The following is a 24369-nucleotide window of genomic DNA, read 5'->3' on the forward strand; positions in this document are numbered from 1 at the left end:
ATTCATGTCGGCATGTCCAAATACACGCCCAAGGGGTCTATTTGTCAATAATGTTGGATTTTTCTAATGACGTGTGGGTTAATGGTTTTCTAGTGTACAATTTTTGCCTACTACTAGAATCCGTCTCCGTGGTTAGAATTAAAAGTTGCCTTAAAAAGAGTTCACTCAGGCCCAAAATAGACCCAACTGAAAACAAAACAAAAAAAACAATCTATCAGAGCGAGAATCAAAGGACACGTAATTATTCTCACAAAAATCAAACGACGATCGAGTTTACAAAGAAATTTATTTAGGTGCTGAAATAGTATAATGTTATCAAAAAAAATCTTGAAAATAATAAAACAGAAACAAATTAACACAGAGAGGCAGAGTTATTATATATAATCCAAATCTTACAAACAAGTCATCTATGACACGAAACTCACAAGTCGTAAGTGAAGTTCGAGTTTAGCCATTATTATTGTCAAACAACCAAACCTAATCCACTTACAAATTGATATAAAAAAATACAAATTTTTGTGTGGTAGTTATTTAGTTATTAGAATTCTTCAACAATAGTATAGATAAATTTATTAAAATTTTAAAGCAAGGATTTTGTTGAAGTGGTAGGTAGGTCCGCTTCAGCCACATCTTTAGCGATTATAATTCGTATTAGCAAAAAAACTCAAACAGGGTTACTTCGTTTCGTTAAACTAAAGTACTAAACCAAGACTTATCAGTTCGTGTCCTTGGGAAATCGAAGCAGGAAGGGGTTTTTTGTGGTGTGTTTGGGAATTAGGAAGTTGTTGGTGATCCGATCTTTCTGGATTTGGTTTTTATTTTCAATTAAATAAAAAAAATGGCGGGTCCAGGAGATGAGCATGATCCAAGTCTTGACGATAAAAAAGAAGCTGAAGCAAAATCTCAGGTTTGTGTTGGTGAGAAAGATATGTCTCCTTCTTCTGTTCCGGGGACTTCTTCAATCCACAGATCAGGCTCTAGGCCTCAGCTTGATTTGAGCAAAGCTGAAATCCAGGGCAATCTAGAGGAGAGAGATCCCACCATTTTGTTGCCTAATCAGTCTGATGATATCTCTCACTTGGCTCTTGATATCGGAGGTGCATATCTCTCTCTCTCTCTAATCACAAAAAAAAAAATCTTACCTTTGTTTCATTGTAATTGACCGAACATCTAGATTTTTGGAAATTTCGATGTTAGTGCTGAATGTGAAGTCGTTTATTTGTAGGATCTTTGATAAAGTTGCTGTATTTTTCACGGCATGAGGATTACTCGAATGATGATGATAAGCGGAAGAGGACGATCAAGGAGAGATTGGGTATAACCAATGGCAACTTGAGAAGCTATCCTGTTCTTGGTGGGAGACTTCATTTCGTTAAGTTTGAGACTAACAAAATTAATGAGTGTTTGGATTTTATTCATTCCAAGCAGCTTCATCGCCGAGGTATTGCCTTTTTTTCCTCTTCTTATGTTACAAACTTCTGGACTGAACGCTAGATTGATGTGCTTACATAATGATTATGCTAAGTTTGATGTGTTTTTGTCAAATTTTGACTTCCGTTAGTTTCTGTAAGTAGACTGGAGATGGAATTAAGTAGGAGGTAATTTATATATATACCGAACTACTCCTGTCATGTCTAAATGGTCACTGGCACTTTTGTTTTGTTCTTATTGTTTGTAAGATCAGTTTCTGGTGTTTGACTGCTTAATTCGTCTTCTTCTCCATTTTTATTTCATTCAATTCTCTTTTACATTGGTGAATAGATCCTTATCCTTGGAGTTCCAGGACCTTGCCTTTGGGAACTGGTGTTATCAAGGTAATGACATTTTCAGGACTTGGTCGTTTTTATCTTTTGAGGCTCCTTTTGGATATAATTAGCTCGTTCTGTCATTTGATATACCAGAAAATATATTGAGACGATTATTGTTTTTAGGTGAAACCTTTTTCTTGATGTTCTTATGTCTTGTATATCCTTGTAATGTGATTTGCTGATTTGGCTTTGATTAGTTGATGATTGCTTGTTTAAACATATGAGTTGGGCGTATGTATAACTTACAGGTCACAGGTGGCGGGGCCTATAAATTTGCAGACTTGTTCAAGGAACGGCTGGGCGTTAGTATTGAGAAAGAAGATGAAATGCATTGCCTTGTTTCTGGAGCAAATTTTTTACTCAAAGTAAGACCTTTCATTATGCAACATTCTTGTTACGTTGTGTCTTTATTACTAGCACTTGCAAAGCAGAAACGTAAGAAAAGTGTCACATTATGTGTGATTAGCTGTGTTGTCCTATACATATAGTTCTTTTCAGACTATTAATAAATTTCCATTAGTTTATTTGTTTTTCTTGATCTATATGTATGTTTGGAATTTATTCAGTTTCATGCTTTTTCTGCAGGCTATTCGACATGAAGCCTTCACGCACATGGAGGGTGAGAAAGAATTTGTACAGATAGATCCAAATGACTTGTATCCCTATCTTCTTGTGAACGTTGGATCTGGTGTTAGCATAATCAAGGTATTTGTTTACGTTCGCTACTTCTTTCACAAACTGTGTGTGTTGTGGCTTCTTGAAAAGTTGGGAGGTCAGAAAGTTGCATGGACCTATAGATTCATGCAATGTCTTTTCAAAACATAGGTTGATGGAGAAGGAAAGTTTGAACGTGTGAGTGGGACTAATGTTGGTGGTGGCACCTACTGGGGCTTAGGAAGACTTCTAACGAAGTGCAAGAGGTTACAATGGATCTGATTTTCCATTACCTCATTATATTGTTATTTCTTATACCTTACAATGTTTTTTTTTTTCTTTTCTGTTTTTAGCTTTGATGAGTTATTAGAACTCAGCCAAAAGGGAGATAACAGTGCCATTGACATGCTTGTTGGTGATATTTATGGGGGCATGGATTACTCCAAGGTATGAGTCTACTTCGCATCAGACTACATTTTTATCTTATATATACATTGTGGGATGTGAATGCTCTTTTATTAAAACTTAGAATGCTTTATTACTACTGTTCTAGTAATTCTCAGAAACCAATTATGCAGATTGGTCTCTCTGCTTCAACAATAGCTTCTAGTTTTGGCAAGGCTATCTCTGAAAATAAAGAACTGGACGATTACAGACCTGAAGATATTTCCTTGTCTCTATTGCGGATGATTTCATACAATATTGGGCAGGTATGCGTTTGTGAGTCCAAAGGTTACGAGTAAAAGTTCTTGAGCAAGATACTTTTCATTTGATCGGTGAATGGGGTTAAGTTGCTTGAGAATGTTTTGAGTTTCTGATTTGTTGTTTTTGTGTAGATATCATATTTAAACGCCCTTCGCTTTGGGTTGAAGCGAATATTTTTTGGAGGATTTTTCATAAGGGGCCATGCATATACCATGGACACAATTTCGTTTGCTGTACATTTCTGGTATCTTGACTAGTAAACTTGGACTTAGATGTGAAATGCGCACTCCACTTTCACCACTCAACTCCATTAATGTATTGTTTGATCACACTAGGTCGAAAGGAGAGATGCAAGCTATGTTCTTGAGGCATGAAGGTTTTCTGGGTGCTCTGGGTGCGTTCATGAGCTATGAGAAGCACGGTTTGGATGATTTAATGTCACATCAGTTGGTTGAGAGGTTCCCAATGGGTGCACCATATACTGGAGGAAATATTCACGGACCACCACTCGGTGATTTGAACGAGAAGGTAATAATTTTAGCTTACGTTTTACCAAAGTCTCAGCTTGTTCTATTTGATACTCTGAAACTGACAGCCAATGATTCCTTAGTGACATGGTACTGCTCAAAATATTAAAGTGCAGGAATATGATACCGTTCTATACTTTGTGCTGGGTAAAGTGTGCTGCGTACCAGTATAGTATTCTTAAGGAAATACCATTATAGAATATGCTGTTCTTGAAAATGGAATATTTTGGTAAATGTTTGATCTTTCCATGGACTTACTGAATATTATGGCCGAAGGAGATGGTCGGATACTTTGTGACTATTGAAGTGCACTGTTACTTGTTCTTTCCATGCTTTGTGTGCTGACTGATTGTGATTGGATACTTGATCATTCTTCATGAAGATTAGTCACTAGAGTATCTTTTAGATTCTGGTCTAGAGCTTTCCATAGAAAATATATACATAGTTAGGTTATGTGTTATATATATGTTATCTGACAAATCAAGGATCTGCAGTACAATTCGAATATATAATTCTTTGTTTTAACTTGTCCTCGTATCAGTAAGAATCAACATGTGCTTATGCTTGTATGGATATTTTTCACTGTGAAGTATGCTGGTTCTTACTTTTTTTCATACAAAGTATCAATTTATGTGACATAAAAGAATATTAGAAAGCAAGAGTAAGAATCATAATTTTTCTCCTATAGTAACCAACTTTGTTGAGATTATATAACGTAAAAAGCTAATATATAACATACAGACTATTGGTTCCTTTTGTAACATACAAGATTTGTCACAGTTATATTCTCATGGAATCAGGTGCTCTTCCCTATTTCAACTAGTTATAAGCGTTCTGTGTCTTGAATCTGGTCTGGATAAGTTTTGGAGTTTAAAGGTGCTTTCCTGGTTGCTTTCAGATTTCGTGGATGGAAAAGTTTGTGCGGAGAGGAACTGAAATAACTGCCCCTGTACCGATGACTCCATCTAAAACGACTGGGCTTGGAGGGTTTGAAGTTCCTTCATCCAGAGGTAGTGCTCTAAGATCTGATGCCAGTGCTTTAAATGTTGGTGTTCTCCATCTTGTGCCCACACTGGAGGTGTTCCCGTTGCTGGCTGACCCAAAAACGTAAGTGGCATGTCCCTGAGTAATATATTGAGCTTGTACATATATTTCCTGGTGTGTTCATGATTTTGGAGAATTGATGTACTTGTGTTTAATCATTTCTTTTCACACCAGGTATGAGCCTAACACAATTGATCTATCAGATCAAGGCGAACGAGAGTGAGTAATAAGTCGACGCTGATCTTCCAAAACAGTGGTTTTATTTGATGAAATCACTTTTTCTTAAATTGCTTATTTTGTTTGGTGTGTATAGGTACTGGCTCAAAGTTTTGTCCGAGCATTTGCCAGACCTTGTTGATACGGTAAAGTTAACACATAGGAATTGTATTCCACCTTCAATATTGTTTCTTTTTGGGGTGGTGAAGATTCTTTGTGGCCTGGTACTTACTATGATTCTGTGGACATGAATATAGGCTGTGGCAAGCGAAGGAGGAACTGAGGATGCGAAAAGGCGTGGTGATGCTTTTGCTCGTGCTTTTTCAGCTCATTTGGCAAGGTTTGGTTCATTACAACAGATTCCCTTCTTTTATTTCTTTCGTGCTTTTGCCTTTTGCTGACAATTTAGTCTGGTTGAAGATTAATGGAAGAGCCAGCTGCATATGGAAAGCTGGGGCTAGCAAATCTCTTGGAACTTAGGGAAGAATGCTTAAGGGAATTCCAGTTTGTTGATGCCTATAGAAGCATCAAGCAAAGGTAAACCATAGTCTTATTATCTTTCTTCTACTTGGAGTTTTTCTTATGCTCTCTCCAAAATTGATAGGGAGAACGAGGCATCACTTACTGTTTTACCTGACTTACTGGAGGAGCTTGATTCGATGAGCGAGGTCTGTCATTTTTTAACCTTCCTTTCTCTGTAGGTTTATAATTTGTTAATGAACGTTTTACTGCTATACGTGAGACAACGTCTCCTCATTACTGTTTTAATTTTTTTCTCGGATATTCAGGAGGCAAGGTTGCTTACACTTATAGAAGGTGTTCTTGCTGCAAACATATTCGACTGGGGATCTCGAGCATGTGTGGATCTATATCACAAAGGAACCATTATTGAAATATACAGAATGAGTCGCAACAAGATGCAGAGACCGTGGAGGGTGAGAGACAAGACCACCTTTTTTTTTTCTTTCTCTGAGGTTCTTGTTTGCTAATTGTTAATCTTAAGCTGGAAATGTTTTGTTATCCGTAAAATCAGGTAGATGATTTTGATGCTTTCAAAGAAAGGATGCTTGGATCTGGAGGTAAGCAGCCTCATCGACATAAAAGAGCGTTACTTTTTGTTGATAACTCGGGCGCAGACGTTATTCTTGGGATGCTTCCTCTTGCTCGAGAGTTTCTCCGTCGTGGGACTGAAGTATGTATCTTTCTCGAGCTCTTACTATAGTAATTAAATTTCATGCTACTCTTCACAAAACCATATACACTGGCCAAACGGTTTCTTTGCGAAATTAGTTGAGGAAACACTAAACAAATGGTTATTATGATTCTCCAGGTTGTTCTAGTGGCAAACTCTCTTCCTGCTCTTAACGACGTTACTGCTATGGAACTCCCTGATATAGTCGCAGGGGCTGCTAAGGTTTTCTCGGTTTAACTTTTGAATCTTTGTAGTGGTGATCATGTTTTTTCATGTAACTAACTCTTTTGTTCGGTACTCTTGAAGCACTGTGACATCTTGAGGAGAGCGGCAGAAATGGGAGGCTTACTTGTGGATGCGATGGTAAATCCGGGAGATGGGTCAAAGAAGGATTTAACTTCAGCACCACTGATGGTTGTTGAAAATGGATGCGGAAGTCCTTGCATCGACCTAAGACAAGTCAGCTCTGAGCTTGCAGCCGCTGCCAAAGACGCTGATCTTGTATCTACAAAACCCTCTCTGTTTTTACCTGACATAAACTTCAAACACATAAAAAGAGAGAAGCTTTGTTCATGACTTGATGTTTAATGATATTGCAGGTTGTCTTGGAAGGTATGGGAAGAGCACTTCACACCAACTTCAACGCTCAATTCAAATGCGAGGCTCTCAAGGTTTTAACCTCACTTGACAGAGAATTCCAAGTCTAGAATTGTTATTGAAACTTTTGACTGAAACCTTTCTCTTCCTTTTTGGCAGCTAGCAATGGTGAAAAATCAGAGATTGGCTGAGAAGTTGATAAAAGGAAACATATATGATTGTGTATGCAGATACGAGCCTCCCTCTCTTTAACAAAGTTATGTAACACTGCTTCAACCTTTAGACTACTTTGCTCCAATAGTTTATTGGCTCACTGTTGTATACAAGTAACTAAGCATTCGTCAAGTGGCATATGTATTTTTTTATCAGACTGAACTTTTACTGTATAAATTTGTATTTGAATGAAATAAAATCACTTGCTAAAGAGAATCATCAAGGTTCAACTACAGCTCAAGGAACAATAATGTATCAGTCCGAGATTTTGGCGAGCAATTTCTCCACCATGATTCTCTGCTGAGTCCCACTTAGAGATTCCGAGTTCATCATTGCATTGGATACGATAATGACTGTACGTGGAGAAGCCGCATTTACCCAAACTCTTCCATTTAAGCCCACAGCTATCTCCAAGGAGAGTTTCTTTCCAAGAGCCTCGATGACCGGGCATGTTGGTGAACTCAACAGCCTACAAGAGCAAGTAAAAAAACTTTAAGTCAAAAGAAGATAGATAAAGTATAAGATAGACGGTTCTATGAGCAAGCATATATCACATTCTTGAAAGACCAGTTGAAGTTTCAAACATGAAACCATCTCTCAAGGGTCCAAATAGCGCAGCTTTCCCACTTGCTAATACATATAATACATAGAAACGAGAGACGATTAGTTTTGAAAGCATTTTAGTGCAAACAAGGAAAAACAGCATTGCTTAGCTTCCAAAGCTTTTAACTTACCGTCAGTACAAGACACCTCCGGATTCATTCCTGTGTTTGTCTTGACAACCCGAAGATAAAGGAGAGTGCCTACCTATTTATTTAGTACACAAAAGTTTGAACATTCCGGAAACAAGAATTGATAGAGATTGTCATATTCCAAATGAGAGTTAGAGAGAGCTTTCTGATTCATCAGAATGTACATGCCTCAAACTTGGGAATATTTCTTCTTGTTCCTCCTTCGAATGCAAGAACTGGCAAAAGCGCTAGTTGAGGTCCTTTTATGTCCACCCAAAAATTCTGCATGAGTAAAAAGAAACACTTCAATATCGATACATCATAATAAAATACATTTAGAGATAATGACCAATCTGAGAGGGATCTAAGAACAATACAAGAATCTATACAAGCAAGATCTCAAAAAAGGACTTACATCTGTTTTAGAGTCTACCACAATTCCAAGAACATGATCCTCAGGGCGAGGTATGTACTGCAAAAGCCATAATAAAACAGAGTCAACAACAACTAGAATTGAGACTTGCACACAGATAATCAACAAAACAGAACCGTGCACAGACAAATAAAATAATACACAAGTACAAGCTCAAACCAGAAAGGCAAAGATTGAATCATCTCATAATGAAGTGAGCTCACCCGTTTATGAGAACTTTGGACCCAATACTTAATAGGCTTGGAGTAACTTAATTTGCCAGCTCTCATGGCAGAGATAGTATCATTATCCTGAAAGAAGCCAAAACAAACACATATGTCAAAAACATACTCTAATCCCTTTTGCGTTGCAGCTCATGGAAGCAACTGTTTGTAATATCACAAAATCCAGTGCCCACTGGAATAATTTGTTAAGATATGCAAACATAGGCAAGAATTTAAAAGGAGACGAAGCATATCGAAGAAGATGAAACCTGACGAAGGCCACTGCCGAGCTTGATTGTCTGATTAGTCATGTTTGACAAACCAAGAACAACATCGCCTGGAACCTGAAACAAATTGAAAAACCCAATGTTGATTCTAACCAAATCGAACCATAAAGAAAAAAAAAGTGATTTTTTAATTTAGAAGTGGGCAGATGGAAAATAACGGACAACAATCTGATCAATGAGGCTTGAGGGCAAGACAGAAGAAGCTTTGGCACTCATCTTCGAGATAAAAACCCTAATTCCCCTGTTAAAGTTGATTCCTTGGGAGGTTGACGATGATCTGATCCCCCGAAACACTCTTTAGTATAGTTGTCTCCTCCACTCTTTTTTTTTTTTTTTTTTTTTTTCTTCGGCCGCAAAGAAACTGAACAAACCCTTTTATTGTTTTTTTTTTGGACATAAGTCAGAAACCGCCCGCCGAACCTATTTAAAGTGTTTGGTTTCAAGGAGATCGCAGAAACACCCAACGAAACGAAAGGTCGGATTTTTAAATTGAATCTTCAGACTTCAAAATCTTGTGATTTTTTCTTTCTCTCTCGTTCGATTGTTTTTGGTTTTGTCTCGTCGGCCTCATAATTGTTGCATAACCAAATTTTGATAATTGTTGTTGGTGTGCTTTTTGATTCTCTAGGGTTTGCTGAATTTGATTTAGGGAGATGGGTGGTAATGGTTATACTTTTGAACATCCACCTCTCAAGAAGTTAGGCCCACGCCGCCGTTATTTCCCCTGTGAGTTATACAAGATTTTGAATGATCCTAAAACGAATTCAGTAATCTCATGGGGTGAGGAGGGCAAGAGTTTCATCATCTGGGATCCGCAGGAGTTTTCCAGAGATCTGCTTTTCAAGGCCCTTTATCTACTTTCATTTTCACTGTTCGAGACGCGGCTTAAGGCATTTGTAAGTTTTTGTTTTGTTATTTTATGTATATATATAATTAGATTGTTTTGGCCGTGAACCTAGTGTGTTTCTTGCCTTTTTGATTTATACATCTGTATAATTGTAGGGGTTTAAAAAAGTTGACTCTGATTCTGCTGCCCACTTTGAATATGCAAACGATGATTTTGTGAGAGGTGAACCTAAGCGTGCTCTTGAGATACAGAAGCGCTACATGCAGCGTTTTGGACCAGCATCCCCTGCCTATACGCCAATGGTGATAGATCCTGCTGCTTTGGAGTTGGAGATGAGTAGGCCGTCCTCCCTCGCACTTCTTCCCCCTGGAACTCTTGGCCCCATTCCATCATTGCAAGATCCGGTTGCTTTGAAGGCTTACATTAACGATGCCTGGTACCGAGCGGTAGCTATGCCAAAGGATCCATTAACCGCTGCCGAGAAATAACTGGCTGCGTCATTGATGCCTGGTCTCAAGGACGAGATTATGCGCAGGAGAGCTTCTGTTATGGAAGCTTTGGCAAACGCTGGTCCATCAAGAGAAAGAGATACCACTCAGTGATTTATATCTATCTATCACACTCTTGCTCTTTTATATATCCTCTATCCTTGCACTAGTAATATCTATGTTGGTGTCCTTTCCTCCCTACTTTAACTTCTTTTCTTCTCTTGTCTTTGCAATTTCCTAAACAAAATGCTTTGTAACCCTCTTAATTATGATCATATACTCTCTAGCTTTATCTGTTTCTAGGACATATCATTCTGTTTGGTTTATGTCTGTTTTCAGAATGAATCTTTCCTTGTTTGTTTGTCAATTCTCTCATCTGCAGACGCAGGAGCATGATGTACTACGTTATGTAGCTGACTATGAAAAAAAAACCCAAAGAAGTGAAAATAAGGTAAAGGCACTTCATCCCGATGCAGTAACAGAATACATGATTCAATTCGTCAAAATCGTAAAAGATGATAATAAAGTCCTCTACCATAATTATTTCTGCAATAGTTTTGTTACAAACAAAACATGATTTGATTTCAATACTTTCACGCTAAACATCTCTTCGTAACTGTGATTCTAAGTCCGTGCTTCATCGACAGTATAATACCAAGAACTGGCTCAATCTTCTGCCCTTCGACAACCTTAATGTCATATTTTTGTAATATCTCCACTGCCACTATCTTCATTTGATTTAAAGCTATGTGCTTACCTAGACAAGTTCTTGGACCGGCATTAAACGATAAAAACTTGAAGGAAGGCTCATGTTTTATGCCCCCATTCTCGGTAATCCATCTCTCTGGCTTGAATTGCAATGCGTCTTCTCCCCAAACCGCTCGCATCCTCCCCAATGCATAAAGACAGATAACAATATTGGAGTTTGCATCGACTTTATGACCACTTGGCAACACATCTGATTTGATAGGGGACTTGCGCCCGTAGCAAACTGGTGGATAGAGTCTCAATGCCTCACACAACGCACCATGTAAATACACCAACTTGTCCAGATTCTCTTGGCTATTTCCGGTTCTTGATAGATCCGTGTTGATGACCTCTTGGCGAATCTTGGCTACCACTTTTGGATTTTCAGAGAGAAGCCAGAAGAACCAAGAGAGAGCGGAGGCTGTTGTGTCTCTTCCGGCTAGAATGAAAGTTAAGATGGTGTCTCTGAGGAACTTGTCGTCACTCGGATTCAAGAGCTTGTACTTGGTTGTATCTAGCTTTATGAAGGAAGTTAAAATATCCTCACTCTCCACATTGGATATATCAATAACCCCTTGTGATCTCTTCATCTCTTCTCTCTTGGCTGATATGTATTTTGCACACACACGGTCAAAAATTGCATTAGCTTTAGTCATCTTCCTCTCTTCTCCGAATCCCACCCAGTTTTGCAGCTTCCACAAGAATCTTGGTTTGACATGCCTATACAAAATCCCTTCCCCAACATCGTCGAGGGCTTTAGCAAATTCATCTTCAGGCAGTTCAACGGAGAGAGATCTAGGATCAGAACCGGTTACAAGGATTAAGATTATATCGAAGGTGAACCTCCCAAACACGTCTTGCAAGTCCACGGTCGTTCCTTTCTCTGCAAAATGATCAAGAAGGGGAACAAGCCCGTCCTTGAGTTTACGTGTCATGGTACTCATTGAATACCTTTGAAACTCTTGACGATGGAGAATGGCTTGATAAGACTTCCTCAGAGTCTTCCATAGCTCCAAGTCCGTGGTGATGATCCCGTCTCCGAACACATCAAAAACATCTTGGAACGCCGGTCCTTTGATGTAATTTGAGAAATTTGAGGTCATTATATGATGAATGTTAGCTGGATCAACCGTGACCAACATATCCATTCCAGCAAACCGCGGTCCTTTGAATGGAAACGTCAAGTTAGAGATTTCGAGAATCTTAACGCTGTAGTCGTAGATTCGGTGAAGTGCCCTGAGCAGAGCAGGGAGCATCCGGAGGACCGGCCAGTTCCTTTGGAACCGGCCATAAGGTTTCTTGAAGAGCAAGTAAGGGAGGGTAAGAAAGCCAAGGATCATGGCTACAGAAACTTGAAGTAGACTTATTGAAGCCATTGGAGTAAGGCACTTGATTTTAAAACACAACTCTGTGATGGATACTTTGCTGCCACAAGGAGAACTGAATTTATATGCACACACTTCAGGGGACTATTAACAGAATTATTTTTAAACACATTAAATCTTGTTATGCATAAACTGCAAGGCACGAGTAATGCATATATCATCAAATTAGAAACTAGTATTAAATTTGTCACTACACCTACCTTTTTTATTTTTGTGACAATACACCTAACTTTTCCAATCATTTGAAAATTGTCATTATTTCCCGTCGGCCATTTGTAACTTTATCAACTAATTAAGCTTATTAAAGCCATTAGAGAATGAGCTGGATTCACGCACAGACTTCTGAGATATGAGCGCTTAAGGAAGTTCATTAACTTCTTCATTCTGTCCAAAGTTGATGAATGTTTTTAGCATTTAATACTCTCTACCAGTTACTGTTTCAATTATGTTAATAAAATTCCTGAAAACTGGGGGGGGGGGGGGGGGGGGAAGGCTTCGGTTGATAATAATTCTATACGAGCAAGAACTGAGTTCAGAACACAAGAAAGACTAAGTATATGCAACAGAGGATAGTGCAATACAATTATACAACAAACGTACTCAATACACATCTTTTTGCCTTATGTACTCAGCTTCAACAAGAGACCAACCGTTTTGTATTATAAAGCGACCAGTCCTTTGATTAAAGAGAAAAAAATGGCAGTCTATCCTCAGGTCAAAGCAGCTATTGTTATACCTATCACTTTAATGTCTCTGTTGATGCCTCTACTTTCTCATCACCATTTTCCTCATTCACAGCTTCGTTGGTCTTTGAGTCTTTCTGGAGAGCACGAAGCATTGCAGAGTTCACCTGTTTTCTCAATTTCGCGTTCTCAACAAAGATGTTTGCCAGTATCTTCCTCAGCTCGTCCTCCACAATTCTTGTTTCGGTATCGGTGCTGAGAGATTTATCGATATCTTGAGCAGCAGCATTTTCATCAAACCCGGCAAGTAGCTGAGCCTGAAAATGGTCTACATCGTTAAAACTTGTAAAATGCACATTGCGACATTTTTTTATAGTGCAGCGAAAACCTATATATTCTACACGTAGAATTAACTTTACGCTGATGCATATATCAAGACGCAGTTGAAAGTAACTCCTATAAGAAGAAACCTTGGATGTCCTAAGTTGAGAAATGTGAAGTTAAATGAGAAATAAAGCAGAATACAGCTATACCTCCTCAATTTGATCATCAGATATTGACAGCAAACGCAAAGCGTCTGATACTGCAGTTGAGTCCTCTGCGAAGTTACTGTTTCCGTCCACTGAAAAATTCAAGTTGTACTCTTTAAGCCGGTCGTGGAGAATCCTGCAGTCACTAAGCAGCTTTTTTCTAGCCGCTACAGTGTTCTCAAGTAGTTCTCTTTCCTGTTTGAGTAGTTTCTGAAAAGTGCAACATGTTCCAGTCTCAGTTGTGTTGTCTCTCTTGCTTCGATGCATATTCATGCTGCCAAATAAGAAAATATATTTAATACTATACAAGGCAGAAATTACCTCGGCTTCAGTTTTATCTGTCAAAGATTGTGTCAGCTCTTTCTCTAATTCCACATGAGAACGCCTCAGAGATTTGACCTCTTTGACAAGAACTTTAATATCTGCTTTTGATTTTGCCTCTAATTCTTCATATCGCTTAGAGAGGTCCTCCAGTTGTTGTTTTTTGGCATCCAACTCTTTCGAAAAAACATGTCTTTCAGAGATAGTTGACTGTTCAGTGGGTTCTGCATGTGAGCTCCCATCCTAGTGTAATAAGTTGCATCAGCGTGCTTCTCTAAAAGAGGGAAATTGGTTGCGAAAATAATTTTGTGGACATAGAACTATTTTAAATTATACCTCTCTTAATTTTAACTTCATTTCCATCTCGTAAGATTTTTGTCTAAGTTCTTCCATATCCCACTGCATCTGATTGAATCTTTCCCTCTCGCTCATAATAGCTTGCTCCAAGTTCTCTTTGCTTCTCTGCTTAGTAGTTTCAAGTTCCCCTTCTAGATCATCAACCTGAGCAGTAAAAACAGCATTACAACACTACCATTCCCTCCAAAGAAAAATTAATAAGATACGGATGTTTAGAACTAAAATTGAAAAAAAAAACAGCAGTCGATGTTACTATTCTAATTGTACCTTTTTGTTCAGGTAATCTTTCACCGCTATCTCTTGATTTAGTCTTGCTATAAGATCTTCCATATCTGTTTTTGCATTAACAAGTCTCTCATTCGTGGCTAACAAAATTCTGTTCAATTTATTCCGCAGCTCCAGTGGAAGAACTATTTGTGCACTACCCTGCCTCTCCGAGTTACCAGCAAGCCCAGCTCCAAGTGATACAGCAGGACCTCGGCGTAGATCCAGGTAGCTATCACTGCTTGAACTTAGGAGACTAGGTGTTGATGTTTCACCAGTGTGTAGAGCAAACCCATCAGCACTCTCAACAGAAAGCTTTCTATCATGCATTACTGAGTGGGATGATTCTGGTTCAGAAAGAAGTCGTGAGCCATTGTTAGCAAGAAATACACCTTTAGAAGCATTTCCATTATACACATCCTTCCCTAGGATACTATTGACATATCTTGAGCGAGCTTTATGCTTGGGAAAGTCTTCAAGTTGCTCAAGAATAGTTTGGCTCATTGAAAGTCCCTCGTCAATGTTGGACATGCTGAAGTTAACGAGCTTCTCTATTGGATTTGTAATATCCTCATCCAGAGTTAGATCTTCGGTGCCAATTTCAGAAATATCATCCTGTCCTAAACTTGGAGATCCAAGCTCAGATGTTTCATAAGCAGTATCACTGCCATAGTCAGATGTGAGAGAACTCCCACCCGCATGAAACAAGCTCAGACTTGGGTGAACCAAAGGAGAGGAACTTGTGCTATTTCTATCATTATTTGCATCAGAGGCATTCTGATCTACATCTTGGCATGCTGAAAAGCAAGATCATGTTAGACAGTAATCACATATTACAGAACTGACCAATGCACGACTTAAGTGCATACTGTAATAGCTCATACCAGACCTAGCAGCAGCTTCTAGTTCAAGAAAGGATGCAACCACGACACTTCTTGCCAATTCTATATCAGATAATAGCTTCGTTATCCACTCCTCAAGAGAGCACCTTCTCTGCAACAAGGTCACAACTATCACTTGTGAAACAAATAGTTTGCACGAATAATTGTAATTTTTCTGTTGGGACATGGCTTTCCATATATTTATACACATGAAGTCTACCATTAATCTGCATTATTCGTACTTAATCTTGGTTGGGAAGAATTGGAGGAAGGGGAAAGAATAGCACTAAACAGAAAAGATATTGAGCATAACAGCAGTTACACAAGTTATCTCATTCAATTAAAAAATGCATACCTCTTCTAACACTGCTCTGCTTTTCATACGCAAGAGCCCTTTGGGAGGAGCTGACGGAAAACTTTTTCTAGGAAATGTTCTTTTAAGCTGTAAGGAAAACATGAACGTACACATACCGTCAACAACATTACATTTAATCATACAGAGAGGTAGTATATAACCCTTATATTGAAGGAGAAGAAATACTTACATCGGATAATAGCTTAAGAAAATCATTAAATCTTCTCAACACTCCTCGCATTGTGGTAACACCTTCAGGGGATTGCAAACTTACTTGAACCCTGTAAAACTGTTCCACTAAAATATATGTAAGCAAGTTCAACTAAATAATTATGACACAACAACAAAACTCTTCAGCAGCACATTAGAGCTAATTCCATTGATCATGTTTAAGTTTGTTGATTCCAAATGACAAATTCAGTAAAGTAGATTACCACTACAGGGTCTGAGTTTCTTGACTTTGGAAGAACAATCCATGAAGGTATAGTGACACAATAACTCCATCCGGTTCGTGGATCATGAGGCCATACTGTATCTCTACCATTCTGCGCCAAAAAAAGAAGATAATAAAGTTTGCAGCTTCCAAATAAACAACATATTAAAGTATCGAATTATGGAAACATAAGTAAGAACTCACCCATTTGCGCGGGGGAGGACTCCAATCCATTCCCAATGGAAGCGGCGATGTTCCGTCATGCCTATGCTTCGGCGGACTCCGTCTCTGCATCACCACCTACTTTAACTCTACCTATCTCTCCAGTTCTCCGGAATCAGAATCTGATATTCCGATCAGAACCAATCAGAGACGCGGATCGAGCCAGTTAATTTCCCGATCGGGAAAACCTCAAATTACCGCAATTCCAATCAGAAATCTTAGGATTAAGATCGAAGAGTAGGGTTTATGAATGAGGATCGTCGTCAGATCGAGAAGAGAGAGAGAGAGAGGACACAGAAGAAGAAGAAGAAGAAGAAGGGAACAGATGGCGTCTCTCAGGGTCTTCTCTTTCTCTCTGGGGTTGAATCCTCACGGACCACGGCGATTAACGGCGGTGTTCTGACGTCTATTTTAACGGAAAAGCCGATATAAAACAACAACACGTGATTTGACGGAGGCGCGAAGCTTACCGTGTATATATTATGTATATATATATAAATATATGTCCCACCTGGCACCTTCTTCTTCCCGTAAGATTCGTTCGGTTTGGGTCTCTGTGACTCGTGTACCACGTTTTGGTTTTGAGTTGGATTTTATGATCAGAGCTCATTAATAAGTATAACATTTTGTTTAGTTGGGCTCAGCTCATTATCCACGTCACTTTCATTTTTTTCTGCCATTATCTTTGCTTTTTATTTCTTCTTTTTTCAAAAGATATCAATTTCGAAAACCGAAATCTGATTTAGAGCAAAAAAAATTCCTAACCGAAAGGAAATGGACCATTTTCTGGTTTAATATACATAATAATAAAAAAAACACAAAAAAACCTCAAAAGATTAAACAAAAACTAATTTGTATCACTTTAAAATATCTTATTATTTAAAAGTTGATGAAGAGGTCTAAAGAAAAACTAATTTGTATCACTTTAAAATATCTTATTAATTTGTTTTTTCAAGGCACTCTAAAGGAAGAGATCTATGTCTCGCAACCACCAGACTTTGTGGACAAAGACAACCCACAATATGTTTGCAAGCTGAACAAAGCGTTATATGGGTTGAAACAAGCACCTCGCGCATGGTACCAAGAACTGAAGACGTTTCTACAAACCTCCGGTTTCAAAAATTCACTCGCGAATACCTCCTTGTTCATCTACCACAACGGCAATGACTACATTTATGTGTTGGTCTATGTGGATGATATTATTATTACTGGAGTTCCCTCTCTTGTTCAGGCTTTTCAGTTTGCTCTTGCACAACGGTTTTCTCTAAAAAAACTTGGTCCATTGAGCTATTTTCTGGGAATCGAGGCCACGCGATCTTCTCGCGATATGCATTTGATGCAACGTAAGTATATAATTGATTTACCCACCAAAACTCGTATGCTTGATGCCAAACCAGTTGCCACACCGATGGTCACGTCGCCGAACCTTACTATTGATTCTAGTACTCCTCTTTCTGATGCGAAGGAATATCGAGCTGTCATCGGTAGTCTTCAGTATCTGTCATTCACATGGCCGAATATAGCTTTTGTTGTCAATCGTCTCTCACAGTTTATGCATCAGCCGACGGATAAACATTGGCAAGCGGCGCAGCATGTCCTCCACTATCTTGCTGGTACCAAGTCTCATGGTATTTTTCTTTGCTCAGATGCTACTCTTACTATTCACGCCTTTTCAGATGCTGATTGGGGTCGAGCTCACAATACCTACACATCTACGAACGCCTACATCGTTTACTTTGGTGCTAGTACGATCTCATGGTCCTCGAAGAAGCAACGCAGTGTCTCCCGGTCGTCTACGGAAGCTGAATACAGAGCGGTTGCCAATGCTGCCTCCGAACTCCGTTGGATTTGTTCTTTGTTATCTGAAATGGGCATAGTTTTACTGGTTGCACCTGTTCCATATTGCGATAATGTGGGAGCAACGTATTTATATGCCAATACGATTTTTCATACCCGCATGAAGCACAGAGTTATTGATTACCACTTTGTCCGTGAATTCATTTAATCTGGGGTTCTGCGCGTCGCTCATGTCTCCACTCACGATCAACTTGATGATGCTTTAACCAAACCTCTTCCACGTCCAAAGTTTGAAGAACTAATATCCAAGATTGACGTCAGACAACTGCCTTCATCTTGAGGGGATGTATAAGGAAGTGTATATATGAAAAATCTAATTGTAATTATCTATAAGTTAAACCCTAGTATGTAGACTATATATACTCTGTAAATCATTCATCTAAAATATCAATCTAAGCATTTGAACACAACTAATCTCCATAATAATTTGGTAAACAACACAAACTCTTTCAGATAACATGTAAATATTATATCCTTCCTATCTATAAATTTATACGTTTTAAAAAACATATATTTAAACATCAAAAATTCAAAATATTACAATTTGGTTTTTTTTAATGAAAAAATATAGAAATGTTACAGTTATAAAATTCTACTTACTAAAACTAAATTAATTCGATAAAATATGTGAATTTAATTTTGATCCTTATATCGATTAAAAAAATATATTTTGTATATATCAACGTAGCTATCAAATATATAATTTTAAAATCTGCTCCAGCTAAACTCTAAGAGGAAAGAGGAGAGAGAGAGAGAGAGATTCAATAATATGCAGCAGAAAGGGTGAAAAAAGAGCTAATTGGTTCTCCTCTCTTTGATTGATCCATCCACCGATCCATTCATTCGTTTTTGCAGGCTCTGTTTCCGCGGGAAACCCCTCGTTGACCTTGTTTTGATTTCGGCAAAGGAGAAGGAGGGATCCACGGATATGGCGATTCTGTACGCTCTCGTGGCTCGTGGTACGGTCGTTCTTTCCGAGTTCAGCGCCACGGCTACGAATGCCAGCAACATCGCCAAACAGATCCTTGAGAAGGTCCCTGGAAACGACGACAGCAACGTCTCCTACTCTCAGGATCGTTACGTCTTTCACGTTAAACGCACCGATGGCCTCACCGTTCTCTGTATGGCTGAAGAAACCGCCGGAAGTACGTCCTCCTCCATCTCCTCCCTTTATTCTTCTTTTTTCCCACACCCTTTATGTTTTCGATGTGTTTCTCGAATCTTGAGCTGCTGCTTCTATGGCTAATTAGTTTTAGGAAGTTTTGATCTTTTTTGGTCACAGTGGAATTCAAAGTCTGATCCTTTTTTCTTTCTGGTGTGAAATTGGGCCTTTTGTCTGAATGATCTTTCTGATATTGTTTCCTGATGTGTGTGTGAATTTGATCTTACAAAGTTCTTACAATTGAGATGTAATTTCTCAGGGAGTATTCCTTTTGCGTTTCTTGAGGATATTCACCAGAGGTTCGTACGGACTTATGCCAGGGCTGTTCATACAGCACAAGCTTATGCCATGAATGACGAATTCTCTAGAGTTCTCAGTCAGCAGATTGAGTATTACTCTAATGATCCTAATGCAGATAGGATTAATCGTATTAAGGGTGAAATGAATCAGGTCTAGAATTTCTCTTTAAAAGTTAAATCTGGTTTTGGATTTGTATAAATGACTTGGTTCTGAATCTAGGCTTTACCGTTGGCATACGTTCTTTTTGGTTTTGGACAGGTGCGGGGTGTCATGATAGAGAACATTGACAAAGTTCTAGATAGAGGTGAACGCTTGGAGCTTCTTGTCGATAAAACCGCCAATATGCAGGGGAATACATTCCGTTTCAGAAAGCAAGCTCGTCGTTTCAGAAGCAACGTCTGGTGGAGAAATTGCAAGCTCACGTATGTTTCCTAATATACCTTAACATTATTTTATAGGTTATCCATGAAATTGACCAATTTGCAGTATTATGCTAAAACTAGTTATGACCTAAGAACCCATTAAGCTATGGCAAGTGAAGTGCTTTACTAACCGCCAAATTTCACATTTGTAATGGCAAGTAAAGTGCTTTAACAACCCCCAAGTTCCACATTTCTAATGTCAAGTATTGAAGAAATGGAAGAAAACTTATCCTTTGCGTAAAATTTTACTCTTAAACGAAACATAAGGATTTTGGCATTTGTTTATTGTGCCTTTTATGAACAAGATCTCAAGTGAGAATTTGTCAAGAATGGAACATTGTTCCTAACCCTGTTTGTGTCGTGCAGGGTTCTCTTAATACTACTACTACTGGTGATCATATACATCGGTGTGGCCTTTCTCTGCCATGGACCTACTCTACCATCTTGCATTTAAGTGCTTTTATCTCTTAAGGAATCCATCCCGGTTCTGTGTGTTGCTGCCACTTTTTTTCTACCTCAATCTGATTGTAAGCCTCCTGTTTCCTCGGGCTTGTTCATGGGGCTTAAAATCCTTATGTTTTCAACTCACACTTATATGAAGTATTCTTATTTATAGAGCACTGTAAAAGCTCATTGCCTTGCAAGCTGTGTGAATTTTTGTTGTCATCACGTTCTATACATAGTGGGAAGTGAACAGGCTTGTTTCGTCTGATATGTTCATACAACTTGTCATGTTCTTCTTGTTTATGTGACTTCCTCTCATATAATCTTCTGCTAAGGGATTTGTTCATTATTTTAAATCATGGATCTGAATCGGGGTCCGGATGTAAAGAATGACTACTGGTACATCGTTTTTTTTGTTTTCATCCTATTACGATCTAATGTTTGGAGGCTTTTTGAACCTCTATAAAATGACATTATCCAATTTGGGATACATCTGCCACTTTGGTTTCTCTGCCGGTAGTTAAATGATGTTTGTTGTACATGTTTGACCCTACGTATGCAAAATAGTCTCACATCCATAAGTTTGATCAGAATCGAATGTAAGTAAATTATTAGAAAAGAAAGACAGGAGGAGAAAAAGATAAAATAAAATATAGGTATGAGTTAAGGCCTGACGCACCTCTCTCACCAACTTGACATCTTGTCATGCCACCTAATAGTAGCAAAATAAATAACTTATAGAATAGATATCTTAGAATAATGTAAGTTTTAAAATTTTTATTACACAAAAAAAAAATAATTTGCATTTCTATAATTTTAAGATCAATTTTGGTCGAACAACATCTTGTCTGAATAATGTATTTACTAATTAAAACATGGAATTTATCCCCGATATATATGACATATTATTACAAATTTTTACGCTATAGCCTATATACGTACACTTTACGGTTTAAATATCGTTACAAAACAGGAAAAAAAAAAAAAAAAAAGACGGCTAGATCACGCCTCCGAAAAGTATACAGTCCAATTAAAGTCTTTACTTTTTTATTTAGGACAAAACCAATTAAACTCTTTACAAAATAATTTGGGAATTTATTTTTTTTCTTACAGAAAATAATAAAAATAAAATAAATAATAAATGTGTTATGTTTTTTTCCTTGTCTAACGCTTTCCCTCAGCGTCTCCTTCCTTCCCTCGCGGTTACTCTTCTTCTTCTTCTTCCTTGCGTTTTAATAATTTTTTTTGTCTTCAGAGATGGTCAATTTTCTCGTCGTCTCTGGATTTCCCCTTTTTGTCTTCTTCACTCCACCTCATTCTTCGATTCACGTCCTCCTCGGCCTCTTCTAATCCAATCTCCCTCCCTTTATCCCTCGTCATCAGTTTTGAAGTCAAATTATCTAAAAGAGCAGATCTCTTCGTATTGATCCACTGAAACACCTGGATCTTCTTCGTTTCTGGGTTTCAATTTAAAACCTTTTTTGATGGGTTGGAGATACAAAGCTGGTTTGTTCTTGATTGGCACTGTTGTTATCATATGGGTCACCTCTGCTGAAGTTACTCAGGTGAATTGTTTAACCTCTTTAAATTCCCCCTTTTTTCTTTTGAAAGCTTGATTCTTTCGAGGTTTTGAATGTTTGGATTTGTTTAATTATCTGGATCCAATTTCCAACTCATTGTTCTTCGAGCTTCAAATTGGTGGGGTTGAGAGTTTTGATTCTATATTAAGAATAGATGAACCATACTCAAAATGCAAATTCAGATCTCTGTTTAAAAATGTGTAAGCTTTGGATATATTTATTGAATGATTTTTTACTTCAATTTTGACCAGGATATATTTACAGCCTATAAGCAGCCATTTGCAGTCACATACCTTGGAGCTTCTCTTATGATTGTTTACCTTCCCATTGCATTCCTCAAAGACTGGTTTTGTCGGTATTTAGATCGACGTTCTTCCAAAACCAATAAAGTTCCTTCTTTGGCCGACGGGTCTTCTTCTGTTGAGCTTGGTTCTCCTTTGAGGCACAAAATCATTGAAATGGGACTTCAAGGGACTATGACTAAGAAAGATAGTGAGGGACACCTTTCCTCCCACGAAGAAGATGAGAGGCCGTTGATCGGTGTTAGAGGTAAAGATGAAGTGCAGACTCTGAAACATGGGAAAGCTATCACTACAAAGCAGATTGCAATGTACGGGCTTTACCTCGCACCTATTTGGTTTGTGACAGAGGTGTGTGTTTTTTTCCCTTTGCTGTGTCTATTGTTTTGATAGTGCCTGAAAGTGTCTTCTTGTAACCATTGGTAATGATATCTGTTTGCTGTTTTTGATGATACAGTATCTGTCCAATGCTGCTCTGGCACGTACGAGTGTGGCAAGTACTACTGTATTGTCTTCAACCTCGGGACTGTTTACTCTTTTCATTGGTGTCTTTTTGGGCCAAGATACTTTGAACCTGTCGAAAGTAGTTGCTGTATTTGTCAGCATGGCGGGTGTGGTCATGACGACGCTTGGGAAAACTTGGGCTGCTGATGATTCGCAATTAAATTCGTCACTGTAAGTTTCCCATCCTAACTCTTTCACCATGCATCTTTTTCTGACGTTTTATCTTGGAAAGTGAAAGAATGGGTATGTCTCTCAATTCATAAGTGATAGCTCAAAATTGTCTCATTTGATTACATGAGTTGTCCAACTTCATCAACCATATTTTTTTAACGTACAGTTGATATTTGTGTTTAGCAACGGGCAACGGTCCCTTATGGGAGATCTCTTTGGGCTTCTCTCTGCAGTCTCTTATGGACTATTTACAGGTTAGAAAATGTTTTTGCACTTTGATCCTTTAATGATTCAAAAGATTTTGTGTGTTGGGGAGGATAACCTCGTGGCCACCCTTCTTTTATTGACAACACAGTGCTTCTTAAGAAGTTTGCCGGTGAAGAAGGAGAAGGGGTTGATGTGCAAAAGCTGTTTGGATACATTGGATTGTTCACACTTGTTGCGCTCTGGTGGCTTGGTATACTAATATCTTCCCATATTATTCAATTTTGCAAGTGCATCATCCGAAACGTTTTGTGTCTTAATCAAAAGTTTGGTTGTTTGTTTCAGTGTGGCCATTGACAGCACTAGGGATCGAACCCAAGTTTACGATACCACACTCTGTAAAAGTTGATGAAGTTGTCTTAGCCAACGGTTTTGTTGGAAGTGTCCTCTCTGACTATTTTTGGTACGTTTCAATGATTCTATGTTGTCAGCTTGATATTTACAAGTCTCTAGTTTATTGATAGGCTAGCTCCTAGAAAGAGGTGTGTAAATGTTTAGAGAATTACTCATCTGTTTTCGTACTTTTTTTTTGTAATCAAAAGGGCACTTTCTGTGGTGTGGACGACTCCGCTGGTAGCAACACTGGGCATGTCTCTCACAATTCCGCTTGCAATGGTTGCTGACATGATGATTCATGGTCGTCATTACTCCGCAATATACATTCTTGGCTCTACTCAGGTAACTACTCATGTTCTATCAAAATATGAGAAGAGGAATAATTTCCTGATGCTCAAGAATGAAACGTTTGTGTTTTTGTTTTCAGGTGTTTGCTGGATTCGTAATAGCTAACATATCGGACTTGTTCTCAAAGAAGCTTGGTTTGTAGCAGGATGATTCTTTGTTCTTTGTTCTTTTTTCTTTTTTTGTATGTGGTATTTGTGGGTAGAGAAATGTGTCATAGATTCTTGGTTGAATTGAAAGCTAAAAGGGGATTTTCCCTGTTTAATGAATGAAAGATAAGAATATGATTAGATCATTACCCCAACGTTTTTGATTCCCAAGTGAAATAGACAGTGTTTGCACTTTCAAACAACGTTTTTGACCAGAGAGCTGTTATTGAGCAAAATATGAAAGAATGATATATATGATTCGACTCGCTCTTAGATATCAAAACTAACCAATTCCTATGATCGAAAGACCTTCAAAAAACACTACTGATGGTTTGTATTAAGGGAATTGGAGGTAAGTTATAAAACCCGGTTTGTTAGCTTAACCACAATTTACAAAGGACCAATCACATTAA

General features: G+C 38.3%; 6 protein-coding genes and 1 pseudogene across 10 annotated transcripts; 4 read left to right on the top strand and 3 right to left on the bottom strand.

The window, feature by feature from the left end:
• Positions 1 to 382: 382 nt before the first annotated feature.
• Positions 383 to 7167, top strand: LOC104716966 (pantothenate kinase 2). Its single transcript, XM_010434459.3, has 22 exons — positions 383 to 1097; positions 1226 to 1441; positions 1762 to 1814; positions 2057 to 2173; positions 2394 to 2513; positions 2634 to 2728; positions 2816 to 2909; positions 3041 to 3172; positions 3299 to 3411; positions 3503 to 3695; positions 4593 to 4801; positions 4913 to 4957; positions 5052 to 5100; positions 5212 to 5294; positions 5375 to 5491; positions 5559 to 5622; positions 5743 to 5889; positions 5988 to 6146; positions 6285 to 6368; positions 6453 to 6647; positions 6746 to 6817; positions 6903 to 7167. Exons 1-22 carry the CDS (start codon positions 839 to 841, stop codon positions 6993 to 6995), a joined length of 2709 nt encoding a protein of 902 aa, XP_010432761.1. The 5' UTR covers positions 383 to 838; the 3' UTR covers positions 6996 to 7167.
• LOC104716965 (uncharacterized) lies at positions 7081 to 9243 on the bottom strand. 2 transcript variants are annotated; one of them, XM_010434458.3, is made up of 8 exons: positions 8773 to 9243; positions 8593 to 8667; positions 8324 to 8410; positions 8103 to 8159; positions 7877 to 7969; positions 7691 to 7763; positions 7511 to 7586; positions 7081 to 7425 (listed from the first exon to the last, which is right to left on the bottom strand). In XM_010434458.3, the coding sequence occupies exons 1-8, from the start codon at positions 8824 to 8826 to the stop codon at positions 7212 to 7214; spliced, it is 729 nt and encodes a 242-aa protein (XP_010432760.1). In that variant the 5' UTR covers positions 8827 to 9243; the 3' UTR covers positions 7081 to 7211. The 2 variants fall into 2 exon arrangements, with proteins under 2 accessions (XP_010432760.1, XP_087325289.1); XM_087469163.1 differs by having other exon boundaries at positions 7691 to 7759; positions 7873 to 7969.
• Positions 9244 to 9263: 20 nt separating this feature from the next.
• Positions 9264 to 10312, top strand: LOC104716967 (heat stress transcription factor B-2b-like). Its single transcript, XM_010434460.3, has 2 exons — positions 9264 to 9506; positions 9613 to 10312. The coding sequence occupies exons 1-2, from the start codon at positions 9264 to 9266 to the stop codon at positions 9943 to 9945; spliced, it is 576 nt and encodes a 191-aa protein (XP_010432762.1). The 3' UTR covers positions 9946 to 10312.
• A 74-nt stretch (positions 10313 to 10386) lies between these two features.
• Positions 10387 to 12200, bottom strand: LOC104716969 (alkane hydroxylase MAH1 pseudogene; annotated as a pseudogene). The gene has a single exon (XR_015568467.1). The product of XR_015568467.1 is annotated as an alkane hydroxylase MAH1 pseudogene (transcript).
• A 371-nt stretch (positions 12201 to 12571) lies between these two features.
• Positions 12572 to 16729, bottom strand: LOC104716970 (PX domain-containing protein EREL1). Of its 2 annotated transcripts, none has more exons than XM_087469164.1 (10): positions 16106 to 16729; positions 15903 to 16013; positions 15659 to 15757; positions 15469 to 15555; positions 15117 to 15225; positions 14236 to 15029; positions 13948 to 14112; positions 13612 to 13854; positions 13294 to 13500; positions 12572 to 13077 (listed from the first exon to the last, which is right to left on the bottom strand). In XM_087469164.1, exons 1-10 carry the CDS (start codon positions 16193 to 16195, stop codon positions 12817 to 12819), a joined length of 2166 nt encoding a protein of 721 aa, XP_087325290.1. In that variant the 5' UTR covers positions 16196 to 16729; the 3' UTR covers positions 12572 to 12816. The 2 variants fall into 2 exon arrangements, with proteins under 2 accessions (XP_087325290.1, XP_087325291.1); XM_087469165.1 differs by having other exon boundaries at positions 15117 to 15220; positions 16106 to 16587.
• A 1927-nt stretch (positions 16730 to 18656) lies between these two features.
• Positions 18657 to 20664, top strand: LOC104716971 (vesicle-associated membrane protein 711). The gene is made up of 4 exons (XM_010434464.3): positions 18657 to 19125; positions 19402 to 19592; positions 19701 to 19864; positions 20231 to 20664. The coding sequence occupies exons 1-4, from the start codon at positions 18909 to 18911 to the stop codon at positions 20316 to 20318; spliced, it is 660 nt and encodes a 219-aa protein (XP_010432766.1). The 5' UTR covers positions 18657 to 18908; the 3' UTR covers positions 20319 to 20664.
• A 750-nt stretch (positions 20665 to 21414) lies between these two features.
• LOC104716972 (putative transporter C405.03c) lies at positions 21415 to 24105 on the top strand. Of its 2 annotated transcripts, none has more exons than XR_015568972.1 (8): positions 21415 to 21873; positions 22140 to 22538; positions 22645 to 22862; positions 23029 to 23116; positions 23218 to 23319; positions 23412 to 23529; positions 23669 to 23804; positions 23890 to 24105. XR_015568972.1 is itself a non-coding variant. In XM_010434466.3 (8 exons), the coding sequence occupies exons 1-8, from the start codon at positions 21793 to 21795 to the stop codon at positions 23950 to 23952; spliced, it is 1188 nt and encodes a 395-aa protein (XP_010432768.1). In that variant the 5' UTR covers positions 21441 to 21792; the 3' UTR covers positions 23953 to 24105. The 2 variants fall into 2 exon arrangements, 1 of the variants encoding a protein (XP_010432768.1); XM_010434466.3 differs by having other exon boundaries at positions 21441 to 21873; positions 23046 to 23116.
• The last annotated feature ends 264 nt before the right edge of the window (positions 24106 to 24369 follow it).

This window comes from Camelina sativa, chromosome 10 (assembly GCF_030686135.1).
Source record: "Camelina sativa cultivar CO46 ecotype springtype chromosome 10, ASM3068613v1".
NCBI classification, from domain to species: Eukaryota; Viridiplantae; Streptophyta; class Magnoliopsida; order Brassicales; family Brassicaceae; genus Camelina; species Camelina sativa.

What these genes read in the sequence shown, in the direction of transcription:
- LOC104716966 (XM_010434459.3), top strand. Translation starts at nt 839, where the DNA reads ATGGCGGGTCCAGGAGATGAGCATGATCCAAGTCTTGACGATAAAAAA. An exon ending in TGGGAACTGGTGTTATCAAG is followed by an intron (nt 1,815 to 2,056) that starts GTAATGACATTT and finishes TATAACTTACAG; the next exon opens with GTCACAGGTGGCGGGGCCTA. An exon ending in TTGCTGGCTGACCCAAAAAC is followed by an intron (nt 4,802 to 4,912) that starts GTAAGTGGCATG and finishes TTTTCACACCAG; the next exon opens with GTATGAGCCTAACACAATTG.
- LOC104716965 (XM_010434458.3), bottom strand. Translation starts at nt 8,826, where the DNA reads ATGAGTGCCAAAGCTTCTTCTGTCTTGCCCTCAAGCCTCATTGATCAG. An exon ending in GAAATATTCCCAAGTTTGAG is followed by an intron (nt 7,764 to 7,876) that starts GCATGTACATTC and finishes CTAAATAAATAG; the next exon opens with GTAGGCACTCTCCTTTATCT. An exon ending in TCAACTGGTCTTTCAAGAAT is followed by an intron (nt 7,426 to 7,510) that starts GTGATATATGCT and finishes TTGCTCTTGTAG; the next exon opens with GCTGTTGAGTTCACCAACAT.
- LOC104716967 (XM_010434460.3), top strand. Translation starts at nt 9,264, where the DNA reads ATGGGTGGTAATGGTTATACTTTTGAACATCCACCTCTCAAGAAGTTA. An exon ending in AGACGCGGCTTAAGGCATTT is followed by an intron (nt 9,507 to 9,612) that starts GTAAGTTTTTGT and finishes GTATAATTGTAG; the next exon opens with GGGTTTAAAAAAGTTGACTC.
- LOC104716970 (XM_087469164.1), bottom strand. Translation starts at nt 16,195, where the DNA reads ATGCAGAGACGGAGTCCGCCGAAGCATAGGCATGACGGAACATCGCCG. An exon ending in GAAACTCAGACCCTGTAGTG is followed by an intron (nt 15,758 to 15,902) that starts GTAATCTACTTT and finishes TTAGTGGAACAG; the next exon opens with TTTTACAGGGTTCAAGTAAG. An exon ending in AGAAGCTGCTGCTAGGTCTG is followed by an intron (nt 15,030 to 15,116) that starts GTATGAGCTATT and finishes CTTGCTTTTCAG; the next exon opens with CATGCCAAGATGTAGATCAG.
- LOC104716971 (XM_010434464.3), top strand. Translation starts at nt 18,909, where the DNA reads ATGGCGATTCTGTACGCTCTCGTGGCTCGTGGTACGGTCGTTCTTTCC. An exon ending in GGCTGAAGAAACCGCCGGAA is followed by an intron (nt 19,126 to 19,401) that starts GTACGTCCTCCT and finishes GTAATTTCTCAG; the next exon opens with GGAGTATTCCTTTTGCGTTT. An exon ending in TTAAGGGTGAAATGAATCAG is followed by an intron (nt 19,593 to 19,700) that starts GTCTAGAATTTC and finishes GGTTTTGGACAG; the next exon opens with GTGCGGGGTGTCATGATAGA.
- LOC104716972 (XM_010434466.3), top strand. Translation starts at nt 21,793, where the DNA reads ATGGGTTGGAGATACAAAGCTGGTTTGTTCTTGATTGGCACTGTTGTT. An exon ending in CCTCTGCTGAAGTTACTCAG is followed by an intron (nt 21,874 to 22,139) that starts GTGAATTGTTTA and finishes AATTTTGACCAG; the next exon opens with GATATATTTACAGCCTATAA. An exon ending in CTATTTGGTTTGTGACAGAG is followed by an intron (nt 22,539 to 22,644) that starts GTGTGTGTTTTT and finishes TTGATGATACAG; the next exon opens with TATCTGTCCAATGCTGCTCT.